The 24,004-nt window shown below is 44.8% G+C and overlaps 1 protein-coding gene across 4 annotated transcripts in view; it reads right to left on the minus strand.

Moving 5' to 3' along the window:
- Positions 1-24,004, minus strand: part of ccdc102a (coiled-coil domain containing 102A) — a 107,180-nt gene that overhangs the window by 78,952 nt on the left and 4,224 nt on the right. For all 4 annotated transcript variants that reach the window (XR_009714099.1, XM_061275705.1, XM_061275703.1 and 1 more), the window contains exons 2-3: positions 11,421-11,870; positions 6,321-6,692 (exon numbers count right to left, since the gene is read on the minus strand). Coding sequence is in view for 3 of the 4 variants with exons in the window: in XM_061275705.1 (XP_061131689.1) it covers positions 6,321-6,692; positions 11,421-11,771 (723 nt within the window). In the remaining variant the exon portion in view is untranslated. The remainder of the gene's footprint in view (positions 1-6,320; positions 6,693-11,420; positions 11,871-24,004) is intronic.

Raw genomic sequence — 24,004 nt, forward strand, 5'->3', positions numbered from 1 at the left:
GGGGTTTTTTCTGGGGGTTTTTGGCACAGAGGATGAATATTCCAGTGGATTTAATGAGTTGGAGTGACACGGATGGTTCGTTAGAATTGTTGTTTATATTACATTTATTTGATATATCTAGTCTGACGTCAGCGGCGCACGTAGTTCCGGTGTCAACAGCTGTGTTGTTTTTTTTTTTTGTAAGTGACACGGAAGACGAAGATTCTGATGAATTATTGATTTGGAGTGACACGGATGGTTCGATAAAATTGTTGTTTATATTACATTTATTTGATATAGCTAGTCTGACGTCCGCGGCACACGTAGTCTTTCCGGCGTCAACAGCTGTGGGTTTTTTTTTTCCTGTTTTTTTTCAAGTGACACGGAAGACGAAGATTCTGATGGATTTATTGATTTGGAGTGACACGGATGATTCGATAAAATTGTGGTTAATATTATTGTTATTTCATTCATAGTTTATGTATGGGCCTGTAGAAAAATTTGAACTGCAACGCGCCGCTGACATCGAACTTGATTACATAAAGGAGGACCAACTCGATCGATGGCTTTAATGATTTTGAGTGACACAGATGGTTTGATAAAGGTGTTATTTATGTTATAGTTATTTGAATAACTGTTATTGTTACATCAGGCCCATTCTCAGCGTCTCGTTTGTGTTTATGTCACGTTAGCATACCGTATCGTTTAGCCTGTTGTTGCTCATTCATGTCTGTTCTTGGTCTTGGATTTTATCGAATAAATTTCCCCCAAAATGCGACTACCGTTTTTTTCCATGTATAATGCGCGAAATTTAACTAATTTATTGTAATAAAAACCTTGGGTGCGTATTATACATGGGTACAACAATTTTTGAAGAAAATCTCCCTCGAAATAAAACTTGAAATCACCTTTCTTCTTGTTTGTTGTCAATCGCGCAGCGCATTGAGCCATCCTGCCTAACATCCATCCATCGCTTAGTCCCCACAGGGGTCGCGGGCGTTCTGGAGTCTATCCCAGCCGTCATCGGGCAGTAGGCGGGGGACACCCTGAACTGGTTGCCAGCCAATCGCAGGGCACACAGAGACAAACAACCATTTGCACTCGCACTCACACCTAGGGACAATTTTTTGTCTTCAATCGGCCTACCAAGCATGTTTTGGGGATGTGGGAGGAAACCGGAGTGCCCGGAGAAAACCAACACGGGCCGGGGGAGAACATGCAAACTCCACACAGGGAGGGCCGGAGGTGGAATCGAACCCGCACCCTCCTAACTGTGAGGCGGACGTGCTACCCAATGCGCCACATGATGTGTGGCTTTCTATGTGCAGCAACAATTTCTGTGTGTGTTATTTGTTGCAGACCGCTCGCAGAGGTAATGCACAACCCAATGCGTCAGTCATGTGATGCAATGCGGCTGTTGCCGACCGCTGACCCGTCCAAGGCTAAGGTGGACTGTAGGATGTACACGAAGAGACCAAGGCAGCTGATGAGCTCAGAAATGGGAAACGGGCCCACAAACCATGGTGCCAACTTCTGACTTTCAGGTGTAGATTTTTGGAGAAAATCTTCTGTGTCTGGACTGGTGGAGCAGGTCTCCTCCTATCCGCAGCTCTCTTCATCCTGTCACTCGTTCTAGTACATGCCGGGTGGCTGTCCAGATGGATCAGAGCATGGGACAGGGGACCAAGGTTTCTGACTCCTGATTAACAAAGAAGGGAGGATCGTAGCCAAACACACATTTGCAAAGGGTGAAACCTGTGGCAGAAATTGGCTGTGAATTGTGGAAAACCCCACCCAGACCAGAGGTTTACTCCATGAGAAAAGATTCTGGGAAAGTAGGCACCGGAATGCGGTCTCTAGCTCCTGCTAGAGATGCTTAGTCTGGCCGTTACCCTCCGGGTGGTTACCTCAGCTCGTTGAGCTCAGGGTCGTAGAGATGAAACCGGACGTCAGGCTTGATGTTGCAAGAACCCGTTTTGTGATGGAAAAGTTAAAACAGAGCCCACCTGATCTGGTATGGATTGAGTCCTTTGGCTTTGCATATGTAATCGAGTTGTTGTGGTCAGTCCAGACCACAAATGGATGCTCCGCCCCTCAAGCCAGTGTCTCTATGCCTCCACGGAAAGTTTGACCGCAAGACATTCTCTGTTCTTGAAATCGTAATTCTGCTCTGCTTTTGACAGCCGACATGACTGTAAGGCACAGGGGTGCATCTTTCCATTCTTTTAGGCACAATGAGCTAGGACAGCCCCATTCCTCTCATTGGAAGCATCCACTTTGACTACAATTTGACACTTTCGGATTAGCATTGTGAGGATCGGCGCTTTGACAAAGCGTTGCTCGAGGGTCCAGAATGCAGCCTCCGTCTCTGGGAAGCAGCTAAAATGCACCAGAGGAAAGGTGAGTGCATATAGCAAGGCAGGTCTTGCGCTGAAACCCCAGATGAAGCACCTGCAGAAGTTAGCAAACCCAAGAAACAGCTGAACCTTCTTGCAGGTATTGGGTGTGGGCCATTTATTCACTGCCACAGTTTTTTCTGGATCCATCTGCAAACCTTTCTTTCTTTCTTTCTTTCTTTCTTTCTTTCTTTCTTTCTTTCTTTCTTTCTTTCTTTCTTTCTTTCTTTCTTTCTTTCTTTCTTTCTTTCTTTCTTTCCAGGCGCTTTGACGAACCCCAGGAAGGAGATGGTATTGTCATTATAATCAATCTTCTCACTTTTGACATGCAGTTTGTTTTCGAGCAGTCTCTGAAGAACATTGGAAACATGGATTTGATGCGTGGCAAAGTCTAATGAATTTATAAGAATGTTATCTAGATAAACATACACGAACTGGTCTACTAAGTCTCCCAACACAACTTTAATCATGATTTGCAAAACCCCAGAAGCATTAGTGAGTCGAATGGCATGACTGGATATTTGTAGTGGCGCAAGGGGTATTATACTGTTTTCTATTCATCCCTTCTCCCTAATTCTATTGAAATTGTATACATTGCGAATATCTACTTTGGTGAAGATCTTAAAACACACAACAGATAAAACACGGATGACATGAGAAGGAGGGGGTAACAATTTGGGAAGGTTACATCCTATACAGGGTCGTAAGGAGCCTTTTTTTCTCGCACAATAAAGAAACTCGCTCACCCAGGGAATGATTAAGTTACGTAAAATTGGTCTTACCTTCTGAGAAGTTTTATGTACCGTATTTTCTGCACCATAAGGCACTTTGGGTTAAAACGCAATTGTGAGGTCTATTTTGTATATAATCCACACATAGGGCGCACCGCATTATAGGGGGCATGCATGCCATGACTTAAAATGTTTTTTAAAAAAAGTCACGGGAGCAAGATTGAGTTCGGTTGTACTTTATTCTACTGTTTAACCATGTACTCTATGTACTCACATCATTGTTAATCGATATTCATACGCAAATCGGTGCAAGTCCTCATCTTCTGTATCCAAAAGAAACAGTTGGGCAAGTTCGCCATTAAACAGGCGAAGTTCCTTCTCGTTATTGTCACGAGCTTTCCAGAAAGCTCTAATTGTGCTTCGTAAGCATGTCTTGCTGTCTATGTCATTTTAGAAGGTCCTAATGCCGTTTTCTTTGCACAAAGGATAGTATTTATTTATCAATGGCGGCGGAGGTACATACTCAACGTGTTACGTACAGTCCTCTGATTGGTTTACCGCCCCGATCACCGTAAAACAATGTCCTCTGATTGGTTAATCGGGTCTACATATAATGCCTGTATATTACGTCTGAGGAGTGGAAGCCACACAAAACAACTTTGTCTTTGTCTATGCCATTTTAGAGGGTCCTAATGCTGTTTTCTTTGCCCAAACGATAGTATTTATTTGAATTCCAATTCCCACCAGAAGATGGTGACAAAGCTTGACGTGAGAATACCTATTGGGCCCCGAGTAGGGGACACTTCGAAGTTAGTTCCTCAAAATTAACTATTGTTAAACTGGTAGAGGGAGGGTGACTGGTTGATATAGTCAACCTCTATTGCAGTTCCAAATTTGATGGTGCCAAAGTTAGATTGACTTGACAAATGGGGTAATCTGATGGGAACTAATAAATCTAATAAATTAAATTATCAATTGGGAGGACACGACCTGTCTGAATTACGCATAGCGTCACACAATTTTGAATTATTATATATTATTTTGTTTTGCTATAAAATACTTTGAAACTGCTTGAGTATTTTAATCTGCTAATAAGGGGAACCTATGATCATAGTTACGATTATGTGCTAAGTTGACTATTATGAAAACATGTTTTATTGTTCCAATGTTTAATCAATATCCAACATGTATTTAACATTGATGACGTCAAATCAAACACTGCGTGTTCGCTTCTCTAACCCTTGCTAATCAGACGTCAAGCGCTTTGTGTGGCGGGCTCCATCTAGTGTGGAAACTGAGAAGTGCTCAAGCTGTTGTGCGGGCCACATTCAATTGAACTGGACCGCAGTTGGCCCGCGGGCCGTAGTTTGGACACCACTAATGTACACACATGAATGTATGCATGCAAGCAAAGACAAAGAGGAGGCAGTGGAAGACTGTGATCCCACGCATGAGCCTGACCCGGAGGTCACCTCATCCGGTCGAGGATGGGGCTGCAGTCTATTTTAGAATGAGCCATGGAAAGAAAGACAGGTATAGGACCTAGTAGAAAATCTGGTATGTGACCAAGCTGGCGTACAACCTACTACGTACAGCCTATAAAAGGTTCCTTCCGAACGAGAACAGGGCTCGCTCTCTCCGTCAGGGCTTTGCCCCTGCGGGCTGCCTGTGGGCCAAGAATGCCGATTAGACGAAGATAGATTTTTCATTCTTTTTGAGATTAGATCAAAATTTACTAAAATGAATCTCTAGTGTCTTCGAATTGGACTTTGTAGAGTTTTAAGCTTTGGGATAGTCGAGGAGGGAGGACCTCGGTGCAGCAGAAAGGGAGAGGCCATTATTAAGGCGTAGTCCTCTCCCTCCTCAAGGCCGAACTATCTTTTTAAACAGAATTCGGATTTTTGGACCAAGGTGAAGTGATCTCTCGACTTTTTCCACCAAACAGCATTTGATACCTCTTACCCTTTTTTACTATTTGAGAGTTTTGCAATCGAGAGAACTACGAGACTGAATAATTTTTGCTCTATTGGGATTGGTGAGTGGAATTATGGTTGTTTGTTTGAACAAACGAGACTTGTAAGTCTTTTACTTGCTTATTCATTCAATTTCTACTTCATAACCATGTAATTTCGATTACCGTTTTTTTCCATGTATAATGCGCAAAATTTAACTAATTCATTGTCCTAAAATCTGGGGTGCGCATTATACATGGGTACAAAAAAAAAATCCCTTCTCTGCTGTTCACTTCAAACACGCTCCATACGAACACAATGCTCTCGTATCAAACGCTTGCTAGATCACCTGCTCGTTTGCTGTCACAATGTACCCTACACAAATCCGAAACATTTCTTCGCTATTGAGTATGCTAGCGCATGCGCAGTGATACTGACCGGCAGAATAACATCCGGTTGTTCCCAAAGATGATCTTTTTCCTGAAATAATTTTATGTTCACGGACTTAAGTAGGAGTCAAAGTTTGGGTGCGTATTATACATGGGTACAGGCTTTTTTCCAGCATCAACATGCCATTTTTAGGGTGCGTATTATACATGGGGGCGCATTATACATGGAAAAAAACGGTAGTGATTATTTGCATCTTTTAAGCTTTAAATCTTTTTTGTTTCTCTATCATAGTCATACTGCAAACCGTTCAGTTCTTTTTAAAGTGAAGACAGCTTTTATCCTTGACATCAGGAAGTGTCGGATCTGGTTCAAAATAGTTAATTTAAGACTCACCTAGTGCGGGAGCGCGCTAGTGTAAATAAACAAATCACCGCGGTTTTAACAAAGACACGGCCGAGATCCGAGTGCAACAATTCAAAGGAAGATAGCCGCCACCACAAAAAGGGCGTGGTCATTCTGACACCGTGTCTCAACAGATTACTCTACACGAGCGTCGCATGACTTTAGAGGGATTGGCGTCCTGAAAAGATTAAATTGATTCCTTCAGAATTAATTTCTTAGAGGCGGTCAGTAACTCGGACGAATATTCGTACTTTTGGATTAACTAAAATGTGATCCTTGAGGGAAATAAAAGAAATCCAACTCATAAAATAAACCACAATGATAATACATTTGAAAAAACTACCAAAGAAAAACCCAAATGTATTCAATGTAACGTTCAATAAAATTGCGATTGTGTCATGAGCTATATACTGATGTCGTTTATACAATGTAAAATAAATAAAATATTAAAATACACAGCGTATTCTCACCTTTTGCTGACCTGTTTTCTGTGCGTTCATATCCCTCACCGGTTCAGGCTCTGGAGATGCAGGTAACTGCTCACTTAATATATCTACGTTGCAATCAGAATGAACTTGCGTTGAAGATGTGGAGGTTACAATGGATGGACAGAAAGAGGCAGAAAAAATACAGTGGTGGTGTGCAGGGTTGGAGGCACAACTTATGACTGGAAGAGGTGTAAAATCACTGTAAAGCTGTACCCCATCCTTTCGTAGCATCTCATTCTCTGATAGAAATTCCTGACGCTCCCGTCGAGCACTGCTCAGCTCCTTGGTCAGAGTATCCAGCTTCTGTCTCAGCTGGCGAACTTCCTCACGTGCACGGTTACGCTCTGCGCGAACCTTGGAGGAAACAGTTTTCAAATCACCTTAAATCTTTTGTGCATTTTCAGCCCACAAATTAATCAATTGTATTCAACTACAAAAGCAGACCCAGGTTACAGTGCCATGAAAAGAAAGACAGACAGACAGACAGACAGACAGACAGACAGACAGACAGACAGACAGACAGACAGACAGACAGACAGACAGACAGACAGACAGACAGACAGGAAGGAAGGAAGGAAGGAAGGAAGGAAGGAAGGAAGGAAGGAAGGAAGGAAGGAAGGAAGGAAGGAAGGAAGGAAGGAAGGAAGGAAGGAAGGAAGGAAGGAAGGAAGGAAGGAAGGAAGGATGGATGGATAGATGGATAGATGGATAGATGGATGGATGGATGGATGGATGGATGGATGGATGGATGGATGGATGGATAGATAGATAGATAGATAGATAGATAGATAGATAGATAGATAGATAGATAGATAGATAGATAGATAGATAGATAGATAGATAGATAGATAGATAGATAGATAGATAGATAGATAGATAGATAGATAGATAGAACTTTATTCATCCCACAGCGGGGAAATTTACTTGTCACAGCAGCGTACAAGAGTGCAAGAATTCAAGTGCCAAATTTAAAAAAGGATAAATAACAGACAAGGACAAAGACAAGTGCCACTAGTAGCGGTAGAGACGAAACACAATTTGCACCACACATATTGTAGAGTCTGACAGCAGTGGGAATAAAGGACCTGTGGAATCTTTCCTTCCTACACCGTGAGTGTAATAGTCTGCTGCTAAAGGAGCAGCTCAGGGACCGCACAATGTCACAGAGGGGGTGAGAGGTGTTGCCCATGATGGATTTCAGCTTAATTAATGTCCTCCTCTCACCCACAACCTCAATGGAGTCCAGGGGACAACTCAGGACAGAGCTCGCTCTACTGACCATCTAATTTAGTCTCTTCAGCAGGTGGAGGCGACTCTGGCCCTTGTTGTACAGGGCATGGGTGTGATCAGTCCAGTCCAGTTTGTTGTTAAGACGAACACCCAGGAATTTGTAGTTAAGATAAGATAAGATAAGATAAGAGGAACTTTATTAATCTCACGTGTGAGAAACTGCATGCAAGTTCTCCACTACCTCAATGTCCGATCCCTGGATGTTCACCGGAGTGAAGTGGGGTGCTGTCCTCCCGAAGCTTGCAATCATCTCCTTCATCTTGCTGATGTTCAGCTGAAGCTGGTTGAGCTCACACCAGCTGACAAAGTCCTTGATGACCGTCCTGTATTCTAGATCGTTCCCATCCGAAACATATCCAACAATGGCCGTGTCGTCTGAGAACATCTGGATGTGGCAGTGTGCGGTGTCGTGGATAAAGTCTGAAGTGTAAGAGGGTGAAAAGGAAAGGAGAGAGCACTGTACCCTGGGGGCACCTGTGCTGCAGAGCACCACGTCAGACTCACAGCGATGTAACCTCACATACTGCCTGTCGGTCACCCTGAGCAGTGACGGCTGGATGGTGTTAAAAACGCTGGAGAAATCGAAGAACATGATCCTCCCAGTGCTCCCGATGTCCTCTAGGTAAAGCAATGATCTGTGCAGTAAATAAATCACTGGATCTTCCACCCCAACACCAGGCCGGTAAGCAAACTGCAGGGGGTCCAGCTGTGCTTCCACCAGTGAACGCAGGTGACCCAGGATAATCCTCTCCATAGTCTTCATCAGGTGGGAAGTCAAGACAATAGGCCTGAAGTAGTTAGGCTCCTTGGGGCGCGGCAAGTTCAGGATGGGACCACGCAGGAGGTCTTCCACAGGGCTGGAACTTTCTTCAGGCTCAGGCTCAGGTTGAACAGGGACATGACCACGCCACACAGCTGGTCCGCACAGTCCCTGAGCAGTCTCGGACAGATGCCGTCTGGGCCCGGGGCCTTCCCTGCCTCGATCTTTCTGAGGTGACGCCTCACCTAAAGAACTGTAAAGGAGAGGGGGGTGTTGGAAGACTGGGGTGGTGGAGTGAAGAGTGAAGAGTGTCTTTGGGGGGGAGGGGGTTGGTGAGCTGGCGGGGGGCTGGAGTGTTGAATGTGGCAAGCTTTGGTGCGGAGGGGGGGGGGGACAGGCTGAGGTGCGGAGGGGGGGGGGGGGGACAGGCCGGGGAAGGAGAGGGGTGAAGGGGCGGGGGGAGGTGGAATCAAATCTGTTGAAGAACAGATTGAGTTCCTCCGCCCAGCCCTTGTCCCCACCAGCTGGTTTCCGATCAACCCCTTTACCATGGCCCGAGATGGATTCCAGACCCCCCCAGATGACAATAACAAACCCTGGTTTACACCAAACCTCAGGATGCTGCGCAAAGCCAAGGAGCATGCCTACAGAGTGGGGACCGTGACCTGTTCAGGCAGGCCAAGGACACACTGAACAGAGAGATCAGGAAAGCTAAGAGAAGCTATGGGCAGAGCTTGGAGTGACACCTCTCTGCCAGCCTTGATCCCTAATCAGTGTGGGAAGGCCGTCTTAAGGAAACCATCCAGAGAACCACAGGCTTGCAAACCAGCTAAACAGGTTTTACTGGAGGGTTGAACGGTTCAACCGCACAATAGGATCTCCTGCATCACAGTTAACATCCACACCTCCCCCCACAACCCCCCTGTTCACACCGCCATCACCGATAACACCTACTCTCTCTCTTTCGGAACCCGCGCCCGCACTTCAGATCCGCGAGGAGGAGGCGTGTCAGATGTTCTGGAGAAAGAAAGTCAGGAAGGCACCAGACGGTGTTTCCCCCTCCTGCCTGAAAGTCTCTGCTGAACACCCACCTTTACATGGATTTTCAAGCGTTCCCTGGAGTTGTGTGAGGTGCCCTTGTGCTTCAAAAGCTCCACCATCGTACTGGTGGCCAAGAAGCCCACCATCACAGGACTGAATGATTACAGACCCGTCGCCCTGACATCTGTGGTCATGAAATCCTTTGAGAGGTTGGTGTTGCGGATGCGGATGAAACCACCATTGTGGGGTGTATCGGGGACAACAATGAGGAGAAGTAAAGGAATCTCGAGGGGAATTTTGCCACCTAGTGCCAAACTAACCATCCGGAGCTCAACGTCCAGTTTTAGCTAACTTCACCAGCTTTAGAGAACAACCTTTCTGCAGGAACAGATGTCGTGACAGTTCCAAGGTATTTCTTTAGGATGTGAGGTATTTAAAAAGATTACTTGTGTTGCTACTCTGAGGCACTGTCGCGTCACACAAGCTGCAGCATGCTGTTCCCTTGTCAACGGGTGAAAAATACATCCATACGTACCACGCTTTTTCTTTAAAACATTGTCTTTTGCGTCATTAACACAAGTGCTAAATACAGGTGTATTGACGATAGGTGGAAGCCACGTCGGAGCATGCACATGCCTCCTTGGGTTGAATGGAAGAGTCCATTCAGCTGCGTAAGACAGGGGTGTTTAGGCATTATTACAGGTAATCTAAGTACAGGGTCTGGCAAAATGAAATTGACACATTTGTAGGTTTAATAGGTTTGTAGGTTTAATAAAATGCAAATAAAATAAAGAAACTTTTTTTTTTTTTCGAAAAGTACATATAAAAAGCCCTGAGGGGCAACGCGACCCAGCGAGCGAGATGCGAGCAGCGGGTAGAAGCCCTGTCTTTGTCAGGATGACCTCTTTATAGGCCTCCGTATGCGGGTGCTACGCCAGCTTTGTCACGTACCAGTTTTTCCATTACGTCATATACCTGTGTTTCCCAGGACTGATTCTAGAATAGACTGCAGCTGCATCTCCAACCTTAACCATATGAGGTGACCTCTGGGTTAGGCTCATGAGTCATCCGCAGTACTCCACCAAGTGGCATCACTGTTAACGTTACATTTGCCCGGTCCTCGACCGGATGAACGTGACCTCCGGTCACGCTCATGCGTGGGACCCAAGCCTTTCCACCACAGAGTATCATTATTAACCCTTGCCTCCCTCCTTTGCTCACATTTATACATTCATGTGCAAATGGAACATCAATGTTAAATAGTCTTTTTCGGACTAAAAGTCGCTCCGGATTATACGTCGCATTAGCCATAAAATGCACAATAAAGTGAAAAAAAAAACATATATAAGTCGCTCCGGAGTATAAATTGCATTTTGGGGGAAATTTATTCGACAAAATCCAACACCAAGAACAGACATGAACGAGCAACAACAGGCTAAACGATACGGTATGCTAACGTGACATAAACACAAACAAAGAGCTGAGAACGGGCCTGACGTAACATTGACAGTTATGCAAATAACTATAACATGCAACATTGGTGTTGCATTTTATCAAATAAAGTTACCCCAAAAATGCAACTTGTACTCCGGTGCGACAGTATATGTATATGTTTTCTTCATTACGCATTTTATGGCCGGTGCGACTTGTACTCCACAGCGAGTCATAGTCCGAAAAATACGGTACCTACCATACAAGGGTATATTGGTCAATGACCTACACACCTGCCATTCCATGTCTAGAAGCTATTACCGACTGTGGAAAATTTAAAGTCGACAGGTAAGGCAGTTTTCCATATATTGCTATTTAAAAATGGCTTTTCGGAGTACTGTGAGAAAAATATTGATGATAGAGACAACATATTTTTTTCTGTCTTTGTACTACAATTTTTACAGGATCTGATGAAATGACACAGAATGACCCTTTGTAATTTAGACATTTAGATAAGGCTATAAAATGCATGTTTATAAAATAGCATTTAGTCAATGTACCTTGCTCCATTTTTCTCTCCAGTTTGCAGTGCAGTCTGACCACCACCGCATGGTTTTCTCCATCTGAGCTGCTCTGGCTCGGGCTTCCTCGAGCTCTCTGAGTCTCAGCTCTTCTCTGCTCTCCCAGTCTGCCCCAGGAACCTCACCAATGATGGCCAATGCTCCCAGGCCTCCTAGCCCAGGTGAAAGCAGCGGTGGGGTACTGGAGCTCAGGATTTCTCCATTGGGGCTTGGGGTTTGGGCAACACTTTCAGGGGAATGAATGTCCCTGTCTGAATCCATGCGCCGACTGCACAGTAGATCACCTACTGTTGTCTTGCTTCCCTCAGACAGATGTGGAGAGTGGTTCATGGTCAGTGTTTTAAGTTTACAGGAAGAAGGGGTAGGGAGAGGCTGTATTTGATAGTGAAATACAACAAGACGTCATCACCTCTTCAGTCACTCAGGAACCTAAACACAAAAACACAACAATTTAGGAACAATTGGTTAAGTGACTTCTAAGTACCAGCTCAGTGGCGGAGTGGTAGAGTGTCCGCCCTGAGACTGGAAGGTTGTGGGTTCAAACCCCGGCCGGGTCATACCAAAGACTATAAAAATGGGACCCATTGCCTCCCTGCTTGGCACTCAGCATTAATGGTTGGAATTGGGGGGTTAGATCACCAACTAATTCCCGAGCGCGGCACCGCTGCTGCTCACTGCTCCCCTCTCCCCCAGGGGATGGATTAAAATCACACGGGGATGGGTTAAATGCAGAGGACAAATTTCACCACACCCAGATGTGTGTGTGACGATCATTGGGACTTTAATGCAACATTTATTGGGTTAGGGTTTTTAAGGGTGGTGGCACCAGCCATGTTCGGGTGGCTCTGCCAGAATTGATGTTGGTACCTGATGTATTTCAGGTGGTCAGATCGGTTCAGGGGTAGGGGTGGGCATTATTTATTATCCCCGATATTATCGTCAGAGCTGCAATAATTTTTAATTTTACATTAATCTCATCTCATTCTCTCCCACTTATCCGAGGTTAGTTTGAAGAGGCAGCAACTAAGCCTTTCCGCTCACTAGCCACTTCATCCACCACGTCCTGGGTGATCCTGAGGCGTTGCCAAGACCGGGAGACAAATTGTTTCTCCAGTGTCTCCTAGGTTGTCCTTGTGGTGTCATCCCAAACAAGCTTATGCTAATGAGAATGCGTGAGGACGCGGGCACACTTGGCTGCCGCTTCTCGCTGCTCCGACTTCGACTCCGACTGATTTCTACCTTGATCTCAAACCTGCCGAAATACCGAGGTTACAGTTTCAAAAACCTTGGCGTGATCTGTGTCTGCTGTGTGCTGGCTGGACTTGTTGGTGCCGTGAGGCTTGGCGTGGGAGCCATCAACGCGACCTAGACATGGTGGGCTTCTTGGCGGCCCTGCATTGGCGGCCGGCGCTGCTGCGGCTTCCTGCCCGCAGGGCTTTGCCCTGCACGCCACCGTCGAGGACAACGCCAACGCCGTCGCCGCTCGTGCGTCTCACCATTTCGGCTGAGGCTAACGCCTCTACTCATCTCCAGGGTCCGCCACTTCTCCACGTCCGTCATGGTACTCCATTACACACCCGCCGAGCTTCGCTGACTCGTTTCCGCGCTTCCTCCTTCCGGGGAGTTGTTTAGCGCACTCCAAGACCTTGCCCTTCTACGCCGACCCCCCTACATCTACCGCGGATCTTGCCAAAAATTTATTTACACTTCAAATACTGAAAACTGTATTCCAACTATTTGGACTGACCGCAGCTCACACCAACCCACGTCATCAGAACACGTCCTCTGCAAACCTTTTCAAACTCCTGACAATCCCAACCACCTCCCCAACGGCTTTAAAACAAAAGACCCTGAAAATCGCCCGCTTCAACACACGTTCCCTCAACAATAAAAGCCTTATCCTCAACGAATTCATCATAGACAACAAACTTGATCTGCTCTGCCTAAATGAAAAATGGCAAAAACCCCTGGACTATTTCTCACTAAATCAAACCACCCCTTCAGGATACTCTTACTTGGACAGCCCACGCATTGAGGGCAGAGGGGATGGCATCACTGCCATTTTTAATTAAAACCTCAAACCCCGCGCTCTGTCCCTCCCCTCTGCCCCATCATTCGAACATCTGGGTTTTAAACTTCCAGGACTTAAACCCCTCATTATGGTTATTATTTACCCCCCCAAACCAAACCCATCTGTCCTATCTGACCTCTCAGAATTCATCACTGCACTTTTCTTTGTTTCATCATCCCTTCTGCTTCTTGGTGATTTTAACCTGCACATTGATTCCGCTGAGTGTAAACATTCTATGGACTTCCTGGATTTACTCAACTGCTCCGGCTTCACTCAACCCATTACCTTCCCTACCCACAAGCATGGACACACCCTAGACCTGGTCTGCAGCACTGGCCTCCACATCCACAACATTTCTAGCTTTGACCTCACCATATCTGACTACCTAGCCATCTTATTTGACATTGACACCCCCACCCTCGATTCAAAACAAAACCGCACAATCATCTTTCGCAGGCCATCAGCTTAGACACTCTCTCCACCTGCATATCAACCCCCCCCCCCGGAAAACCCAACGCTCACGGACCTTGTCAACACTTACAACAACATTATGTCTACCTTCTTCAACACAGTGGATCCTTTGAAAATTAAAACAGTCACCTTTACTCACTCCGCACCCTGGTTCAACCCGGAACTCCATAAACGTAAGAAACAACTTCGACAGGTATAACGATTATGCAAGAAAACCGGTCTCACAGTCCATGCCCTCGCCTACAAAGACCTTATGCATCACTACAAATCAGCCCGTAACAAACCCGCTCATCTTACTACTCTAGTATCTTCCACTCTGGTTCTTCAAACCCACGCTCCCTGTTTTCGACCATAAACAAACTCCTCAAACCTCACGACAATACTTCGTCATCATTCACCCCAGAGAAATGCGACACTCTTTTGTCATTTTTCAACTCAAAAATAGAAAACATCTACCACCAGCTCTTATCCGCCCCCTCTAGTACCCCACAACCTGAACCCACATTCTTTTCATCATCCGTCCCCCGGCTATCAACTTTTTACCGCATAACTTCTGCTGACCTCTCCCAAATACTCTCCACCATGAAATCCTCTAACTCCCCCCTGGACCCCATGCCATCCCAACTAGTTAAAGACTGGCTCACCCCCATTGCCCCACTCATCATAGACATCAATTCCTCCCTCACCTCTGGCACAGTCCCCTCACCTCTTAAGCTTGCAGCCATCAGTCCTCTCCTCAAAAAACAGGCCTTGACCCTGAGGACCCCAACAACTACAGACCCATCTCTAATCTCACATTTCTATCAAAACTACTGGTAAGAGCCGTCACATCTCAACTCAAGACCCACCTCCTTTAAAATAACCCGTATGAACCATTCCAATCTGGTTTCCATACACACCACAGCACTGAAACGGCCCTAGTTAAAGTCACTAACGATCTCCTGCTTTCCTCTGACTCTGGTTTTCTCACTATCCCCTGAGCTTAAGACTTGACTATCCTTTAGGGGTGTAAATCGCGGGTTTTGTCACGATACGATATCATATCAATACAAAGAACTACGATACGATATTTGCCGATATCTTAAAGCCTGCTGCGATTCATTCACGATATATCACGATATAGTGCTCTACGATCGATTTTTTTTTTTTAAATAAAAAATATAGAACAATATCCTGATTTATAACAATTCATACGCAAAATCAACAAGGTACTGCAAACTCTTTATTTAGGAAATTACAAGAGAATTGTAGTATACAAAGTGCTTATTTTAACACTGAACTTTGATGTCGTGTTTTTTCTTTAAATGTGCGGCGAGATTTGTGCTCCCGAAATATTTGATCACCGCATGGCAGGATTTACAAACTGCACGTGTCTTGTCCGTTGAGCCATCTTTTCTCTGGAATCCAAAGTGCTTTCAAACGAATGACTCGAAGCCTAAAAGGGAGCAAATTTCCTCGTCTTTTTGGACACTAGCCATAGCACCAGCCCAGGAGCCGCGTACTAGTTGTCGACTCCCCTTTCACGTGCCTGCTCTGCTCACAACACAACAACGCCGCGCACTGCTCCCGGAAAGAGGAAGCAAGCAACAATGAACTGGATTTCAAAATGAAGTCGCATCCAATGTCCGAGGTCAAACACGGCGATATAAATCGATGTTTACGTTTAGCATCGCTGCCAATAAATCGTAGAGCATTATATCGATTAATCGATGTGTATCGATGAATCGTTACACCCCTACTATCCTTCTCCTCCTTGACCTCAGTGCTGCCTTCGGTACAGTAAACCATTCCATTCTTCTCAACCGCCTAGAATCCATGGGCATCACCAACACCGCCCTCTCCTGGTTCAAATCCTACCTGTCTGACAGATTTCACTACATCACCATTGAGCAACACAAATCCCACACCACCCCTGTTGCACACGGTGTCCCTCAAGGATCAGTTCTGGGCCCCATTCTTTTCACTCTGTACATGCTTCCCATTGGTCACATCATCCGCCGCCATGGTTTCAATTTCCACTGTTACGCTGATGATACTCAACTCTACATCTCTACCAAAACCCTCTCCCCTGCCATTCTCTCCACCCTCACTCGCTGCCTCACAGACATTAAAGGCTGGATAACTCAAAACTTTCTCAAACTAAACCGTAACAAAACGGAATTCATCATCTTTGGTCCTAAATCCAGCCTCCCCACCTCCCACAACTTCACACTCTGCATTGACGGCCACTCTGTCACTCCCTCCCCTCTAGTCAGAAATCTTGGACTTTATATTAGGGGTGTAAATCGCGGGTTTTGTCACGATACGATATCATATTGATACAAAGAACTATGATACGATATTTGCCGATATCTTAAAGCCTGCTGCGATTCATTCACGATATATCACGATATAGTGCTCTACGATCGATTTTTTTTTTTTAAATGAAAAATATAGAACAATATCCTGATTTATAACAATTCATACGCAAAATCAACAAGGTACTGAACTTTGATGTCGTGTTTTTTCTTTAAATGTGCGGCGAGATTTGTGGTCCCTGAATATTTGATCACCGCATGGCAGGATTTACAAACTGCACGTGTCTTGTCCGTTGAGCCATCTTTTCTTTGGAATCCAAAGTGCTTCCAAACGAATGACTTGAAGCCTAAAGGTGAGCAAATTTCCTCGTCTTTTTGGACACTAGCCATAGCACCATTCCAGGAGCTGCGTACTAGTTGTCGACTCCCCTTTCACGTGCGTGCTCTGCTCACAACACAACACGCGCGCACTGCTCCCGAAAAAGAGGAAGCAAGCAACAATGAACTGGATTTCAAAATAAAGTCGCGTCTAATGTCCGAGGTCAAACACGGCGATATAAATCGATGTTTACCTTTAGCATCGATGCCAATAAATCGTAGAGCATTATATCGATTAATCGATGTGTATCAATGAATCGTTACACCCCTACTTTATATGGATCCCACACTCTCCTTCAAACCACATATCAACCACCTCACCAAAACATCCTTCTTCCATCTACAAAATATTGCACGCCTATGTCCCTTTCTTTCCACCCCAATAGCAGAAACATTAGTTCATGCATTTATTACCTCCAGACCGGATTACTGCAACAGCATCCTGTACGGCCTCCCCTCAACTGTCCTTCACAAACTGCAATATGTTCAAAACTCTGCTGCCCGACTGCTCAACCGCTCACCCAGCAGACAGCACATCACCTCTGTCCTCCGTCATCTTCACTGGCTCCCCATAAAACAGCACATACATTTCAAGATCCTTGTCACCACCTATAAGGCGCTAAACAACCTTGCCCCCACCTACCTATCTGAACTCCTGCACCGCTATAACCCCACCCGCCGACTCCGCTCTGCTGACGCCAACTTGCTTACCCCCTTTACCACGACCAAATACTAGACCATTGGGGATAGCGCCTTTGCCATTGCTGCCCCCACTCTCTGGAACTCTCTCCCCCTGACCATCCGTAATGCTGACTCCCTGCATTCCTTCAAACACCATCTCAAGACCCACCTCTTCAACTCTGCATATAACCCCTAACTCCTTGTGTGTGTGTGTGTGTGTGTGTGTGTGTGTGTGTGTGTGTGTGTGTGTGTGTGTGTGTGTGTGTGTGTGTGTGTGTGCGTGTGTGTGTGTGAATGTGTGTGAATGTGTGCGTGTGTGTGTGTGTGTGTGTGCGTGTCTGTGCGTGTAAAGCGGCTTTGAGTGTTTAGAAAAGCGCTATATAAAACCGATCTATTATTATTATTGTTATAGTAGGACATACCGGGAAAACCTTACCAGGGAGGCTTCCAAAAGACATTCTAAAAAGATTCCCGGGCCACCTCATCTGGCTCCTTTTAATCCGAAGGAGCAGTAGCTCGACAATGATGACTGAACTTCTCACCTTATTTCTTAGGGGTAGCCCGGACACCGAGGACGAAACTGCGGTCAATTGTATGCGGGATCTTGTTTTTTCGAGCTGCGAGTCGTGACCATATGTGAGGGTCGGCATGTACATAGATTAACCAATAATTCGAAAGCTTCGCCTTCCAGCTCATCCTTCGCTACACTATGTCTGAATGATACAGAGTCCGCATTACTGCACACTGTGTCGATCTTGCTATCGAGCTGCCGCTCCATCCTTGCCTTACTTGAGAACAAGACTGCAAGACACTTTAACACCTCCACTTGGGGCAGGATATCCTCCCCATAAAACAGCACATACATTTCAAGATCCTTGTCACCACCTATAAGGCCTTAAACAACCTTGCCCCCACCTACCTATCTGAACTCCTGCACCGCTATAACCCCACCCGCCGACTCCGCTCTGCTGACGCCAACTTGCTTACCCCCTTTACCACGACCAAATACTGGACCATTGGGGATAGCGCCTTTGCCATTGCTGCCCCCACTCTCTGGAACTCTCTCCCCCTGACCATCCGTAATGCTGACTCCCTGCATTCCTTCAAACACCATCTCAAGACCCACCTCTTCAACTCTGCATATAACCCCTAACTCCTTGTGTGTGTGTGTGTGTGTGTGTGTGTGTGTGTGTGTGTGTGTGTGTGTGTGTGTATGAATGTGTGTGTATGTGTGTGAATGTGTGTGAATGTGTGTGAATGTGTGTGAATGTGTGTGAATGTGTGTGTGTGCGTGTCTGTGCATGTAAAGCGGCTTTGAGTGTTTAGAAAAGCGCTATATAAAACCGATCTATTGTTATTATTATTATTATTCGCCTTCCAGCTCATCCTTCGCTACACTATGTCTGAATGATACAGAGTCCGCATTACTGCACACTGTGTCGATCTTGCTATCGAGCTCCCGCTCCATCCTTCCCTTACTTGAGAACAAGACTGCAAGACACTTTAACACCTCCACTTGGGGCAGGATATCCTCCCCGACCTAGACCCTTAGCATGTTTTAATAATTTGTTTTCAAAATGAATCCATAAAAAACAAAATGAGTCTGTGGAAATGCAAAAAATAAGACAAGGGTTCAAAAGCTTTTCATGTCGCTTTTTATTGATTGATTGATTGATTGATTGATTGATTGATTGATTGATTGATTGATTGATTGAAAACTTTATTGTCCCCTCTGGGGAAAATCAGTTGTCAGTTGTCAAACAGCTCATGACGTTTAAAAAGAGGAAGACAAACAGAAAAACAGAGTTGACAATGTAAAATATAAACACACTGCTGGTCCAATAAATATGCAGTCCAAGCTGCACATGAAACAGATTGTTTACAGAGGAAGCAGCAAGCCCTTTCAGGTCTTTCATCTCTGTTAAATCCTTCATCCATTTATACCCAGTCCCCTCCTTTAAAGATACAGGATGAATGCCTTGCCTTTGTGGTTCACCACACAGGTTCCCCGGCGTATGGGTGTAACGGTACCCTAAGGTTACATTTTGATTCGGTTACTACAACAACTCCTACTACTGCAAGTACATGTACTACCACAAACACTACTACTATTAAAAGTACCACTACTACTACTACAACTACACTACTGCAAGTACTACAAGTACCAACAAATACTACAATTACTACATTACTGCTACTACTAAAAGTACTACTACTACAAATACTAAAAGTACTATGACTACAAGTACTACTACTACTACTACAAATACTAAAAGTACTATGACTACAAGTACTACTACTACTACAAGTACTATTACTACTACAAGCGCTACTACTACTACTACTACTAGTACTACTACTAAAAGTACTACAAATACTACTACTACAAGTACTACAAGTCCAACTCCCAGATAGTTAAAGATATTAAATCAACGTTGAATTTGGGTTGAGATGGCAATTGGTTCAGGGTGTCCCCCACCTACTGCTCGATGACGGCTGGGATAGGCTCCAGCACACCCGCGACCCCCGTGGGGACTAAGCGGTACAGAAAATGGATGGATGGATGGTATAGCCCAGGGGTGGGCAAACTACGGCCCGCGGGCCACATCCGGCCCACGGGACCGTTTAATCCGGCCCGCCAAACCTGAATAAATTGTATTAAACATTTTTTTTGGTCGTATTGCCTGCAATGACCGCGTTTCCCCAGTAGATGGGGAAGCGCTCGCCTGCGCATTTACTACCGGAACCCGTGTCAGAAAGCTCGGTGCACACTCACAAGTGCGTGTACGTACTCAGTAGTACGGACATGGCGCACTCGCGCTCTATTTGTATCAGTCCCGAATTTAGAGCGTGGGCTGTGACAACAGCATTCTTGGAATTCGCGCGCTGAGCTTTCCGATGCAGTTTTGCGCTAAAGCCACCCACAAACCTTCCTCTGGAATCCTTCCATTAAAACGAGTCGCCCAAAGAAAAGCAAGGTGGACACAGTGCCGAGTGTTTAAAAGAGAGTGGCCAATTTGGCTCGACGTACGCGACGTGACGTTCAGCCACATGAACGTCAACATCAACCCGTCACAGATCGAGGTAAACGGACCAACACCTCGGATCTCTCCTTAGAATTGCCACAACAAATTTTACTCCAGACTATGACGCACTAGCAAAAAAGGGAGACCAACAACACTGTTCCCACTGAATATGAAGGGGAGGCATTTTGAATATGATTTGTACACATAGCAGGGATTGAAACTAGCGACCATTCTCATTTTCAAACAATGCTGGATGCTCAAGGACACTGATGCACCACCTGTTTGCGACTAATCTTAACCTGTAAAGTTCTTAAGGCTTACTTTAAGGAAGTGTTTCCCGTTTCCTCACCTCTGTTACCAGGTGTTTGCGAGTTAAAACTCTGCTCTGATTTTCAGATACCCCTCACCGTATTGCCGTTTTGATTACTTTATTTGGGTGTATGCTTTCACCGATTCTTCAAGATGATATATTTGGTCAGAATGTTTGCCGTTTTATGTGATCTCATGAGATAAACATCTTTCATTAATCTGACCTGCAGGCACTGAAGTGATGGAGACTGTTATTCATAATAACAGTGTCGTATTTTATGAGAATTACTGATAGCAGTTTTTTAGTGAATTATTATTATTTTTTTACCTTTACAGGTCGCTTATATTACTTCACACAAACACTACGTACATCTGCTCCTGGTTCGGCCCTCCGGTCCAAATTTAGAACCCAGTTCGGCCCGCGAGTCAAAAAGTTTGCCCACCCCTGGTATAGCCCATCGTTTTCTCGACATACTAGGCCCTAGCATCTCTGCAGAGAGAGTGTTTTCCAGGTCCTTCGATCTATGGAAATTAGGGACATGGTAAAGCGATAAATTTGAGATGACAGAAACATAATAAACTGTATTTCACATATTATTGCATGTCTATAATGCCCTCGTTTTCATAGCATTAGCATTTGTCTTTCTGCTGATTTTAGCGCTGTGTGCACTATGTTTTCACTTCTTGTGTATGCATTTTAAGTTATTCTATCAAATTAATTGCATCGAAGGTGCTGTTTTATTTTTGAGGAACACAATAATATGTAAAGTCATTCATTAGCTTCTCACTAACACTCGCGCCAGCATTATCTTTTTATTACCGTGATTTTCCATGCATAATGCGCAAAATTTAAATTTATTGTCCTAAAATCTGGGGTGCGCATTATGCATGGGTACAACAATTTTTGAAGAAAATCTCCCTTGAAATAAAACTTGAAATCACCTTTCTTCTTGTTGTCAATCGCGCATCGCATTCAGCCATCCTGCCCGACACACTTAGTCAGTAAAATTCATAATTGACAATACATCGTTTGATGCGATGGTGCAATCCTTGATGGTGTGTTATTGTCAAATATTGTTTGTTTTTTAATCTCCATCGCAGACCGGATATCATACGGAGGCCGCCATGACAGTATGCGCAGAACGGATGCGCAAGACACGTCAATCGCGCATCGCATTCAGCCATCCTGCCCAACACACTTAGTCAGTAAAATTCATAATTGACGACACATCGTTTGATGCGATGGTGCAATCCTTGATGGTGTGTTATTGTCAAATATTGTTTGTTTTCTAATCTCCATTGCAGACCGGCTATCATACGGAGGCCACCATGACAGTATGCGCAGAACGGATGCGCAAGACACGTCAGCTATATAAAGAGCGAGAGTTCAGTTCTCTACCTATTAGTTTCAATTCACAGTTTAATTAGCAGTTTCAATCAGCAAATAACAAAATGCGTATTACAAGTAATATTTTATTTCACAACACTTTGCCTTGTTCCTTTCTTCTCTGCTGTTCACTTCAAACACGCTCCATACGAACACAATGCTCGCGTATCAGACGCTTGCTCGATCACCTGCTCGTTTGCTGACACAATGTACCCTACACAAATCCGAAACATTTCTTCGCTATCGAGTTTGCTAGCGCATGCGCAGTGATACTGACCGGCAGAATAACATCCGGTTGTTCCCAAAGATGATCTTTTTTCTGAAATAATTTTACGTTTACGGACTTAAGAGTCAAAATTTGGGTGCGTATTATACATGGGTACAGGCTTTTTTCCAGCATCGACATGCCATTTTTAGGGTGCGTATTATGCATGGGGGCGTATTATACATGGAAAATTACGGTATTGTTTTTTAATAACCAAAAAGTGTGTGTCGCAAGTAAACTGTATTTCTGCGAACACCTACAAATATGTCCGACCGGAAAGAGAGGCACACATCTTGCGGCCTGGAGCTAGCGGGGTGTGAAGTATCTCATTTGCATTTAAAGAGTCCGGACCAAAACGGCTTGCTCTGAGCTGCTCCTCAGAACATGGGAAAAAGAGGGGACTGTGATGCTATGACAGGGAATTCAGACAAAAGCTTTGCTGTTCCACTTTATATAGACCACAACTGAATGAGAAAAATGTAGAAAGGAAGGATTTATAACCATGATATGTCACCTTAAAAATTTGTGGTGTAACACGGTACACAGCAAAATGTTGAACTGTTTAGTCCGCTCTGCACGGGACAATATGCCTCAATGGATTTCGGTACTTTCTTTTATACGGGTGCATTTACAGGCCACCGTGTATGTGTATGTCCAAACTGGCGAAAAGCCCTCACTCCACAAGGTCATGTCTAATTGCTGTTGTGCTCGGGCCGCTCTTGTACTGTTGTAACTGTAGGTACATATGTCCGTGCAGCCACGGTTGCCAGGTCCACGTATCATCGGTTACTTTGGGCTTCTTGTTTTTAAATCATTTATAAGGTCGACGTGGCTCATAAGTAAAGGTTTTCATAAGGTTTTCAATTTCTTATTCCAAAAGTGCAGATGCTATTTTGGACTTTTCTGCTCCCAAACCAAGGAGAGACCAGGGGCTTGCTCTGTCATTTATTTTGAGTATACACAGCTGGCAACACAGAATACTTTTCAGATCTACAGAATCGGAGAGCATTAACAATGTTTCAACAACAGATAAAGAAGTCATTGTTTCTTAGAGCAATCACATTCATGGTTTCAGGAAGTAAAAATGCAAAACATATACATTTACACCTCCCATCTCACCCGCAAGGCGACCACGATTGTGAGTGATGTGAGTCACCCCGCTCACTGTTTGTTCGAGCTTCTGCCCACTGGGAAGAGGTACAGAAGCCTGCGCTCCCGCACCACCAGACTCTCAAACAGCTTCATACTCCAGGCTGTTAGGATCCTGAACTCGCTTCCCCGTTCTGCGTAGCGTCCTGTACTTTTACTGTCTGTATGCACACTGGCTCTTATTTGTTGTGTTATCTGTTTATTTATTATTTATTATTACTCTTATTATTTATTGTTTGTGCCTTCTTGTTTTTTATATTGCGTCGTTTACTTGTATGTCTATCGTGTAATATGTCTTGTCACCGTGGGATAGAGAAAACGTAATTTCGATCTCTTTGTATGTCTCGGCATGTGAAGACGTTGACAATAAAGCAGACTTTGACTTTGACTTTGAATAAAGACTAAGCAGTCACATGAATTACCGTTTTTTTCCGTGTATAGTGCGCCCCCATGTATAGTACGCACCCCTAAAAATGGCATGCTGATGCTGGAAAAAAGCTTGTACCCATGTATAATACGCACCCAATTT

The sequence above is a fragment of the Syngnathus typhle genome, linkage group LG4 (genome assembly GCF_033458585.1).
Source record: "Syngnathus typhle isolate RoL2023-S1 ecotype Sweden linkage group LG4, RoL_Styp_1.0, whole genome shotgun sequence".
Lineage (NCBI taxonomy): Eukaryota > Metazoa > Chordata > Actinopteri > Syngnathiformes > Syngnathidae > Syngnathus > Syngnathus typhle.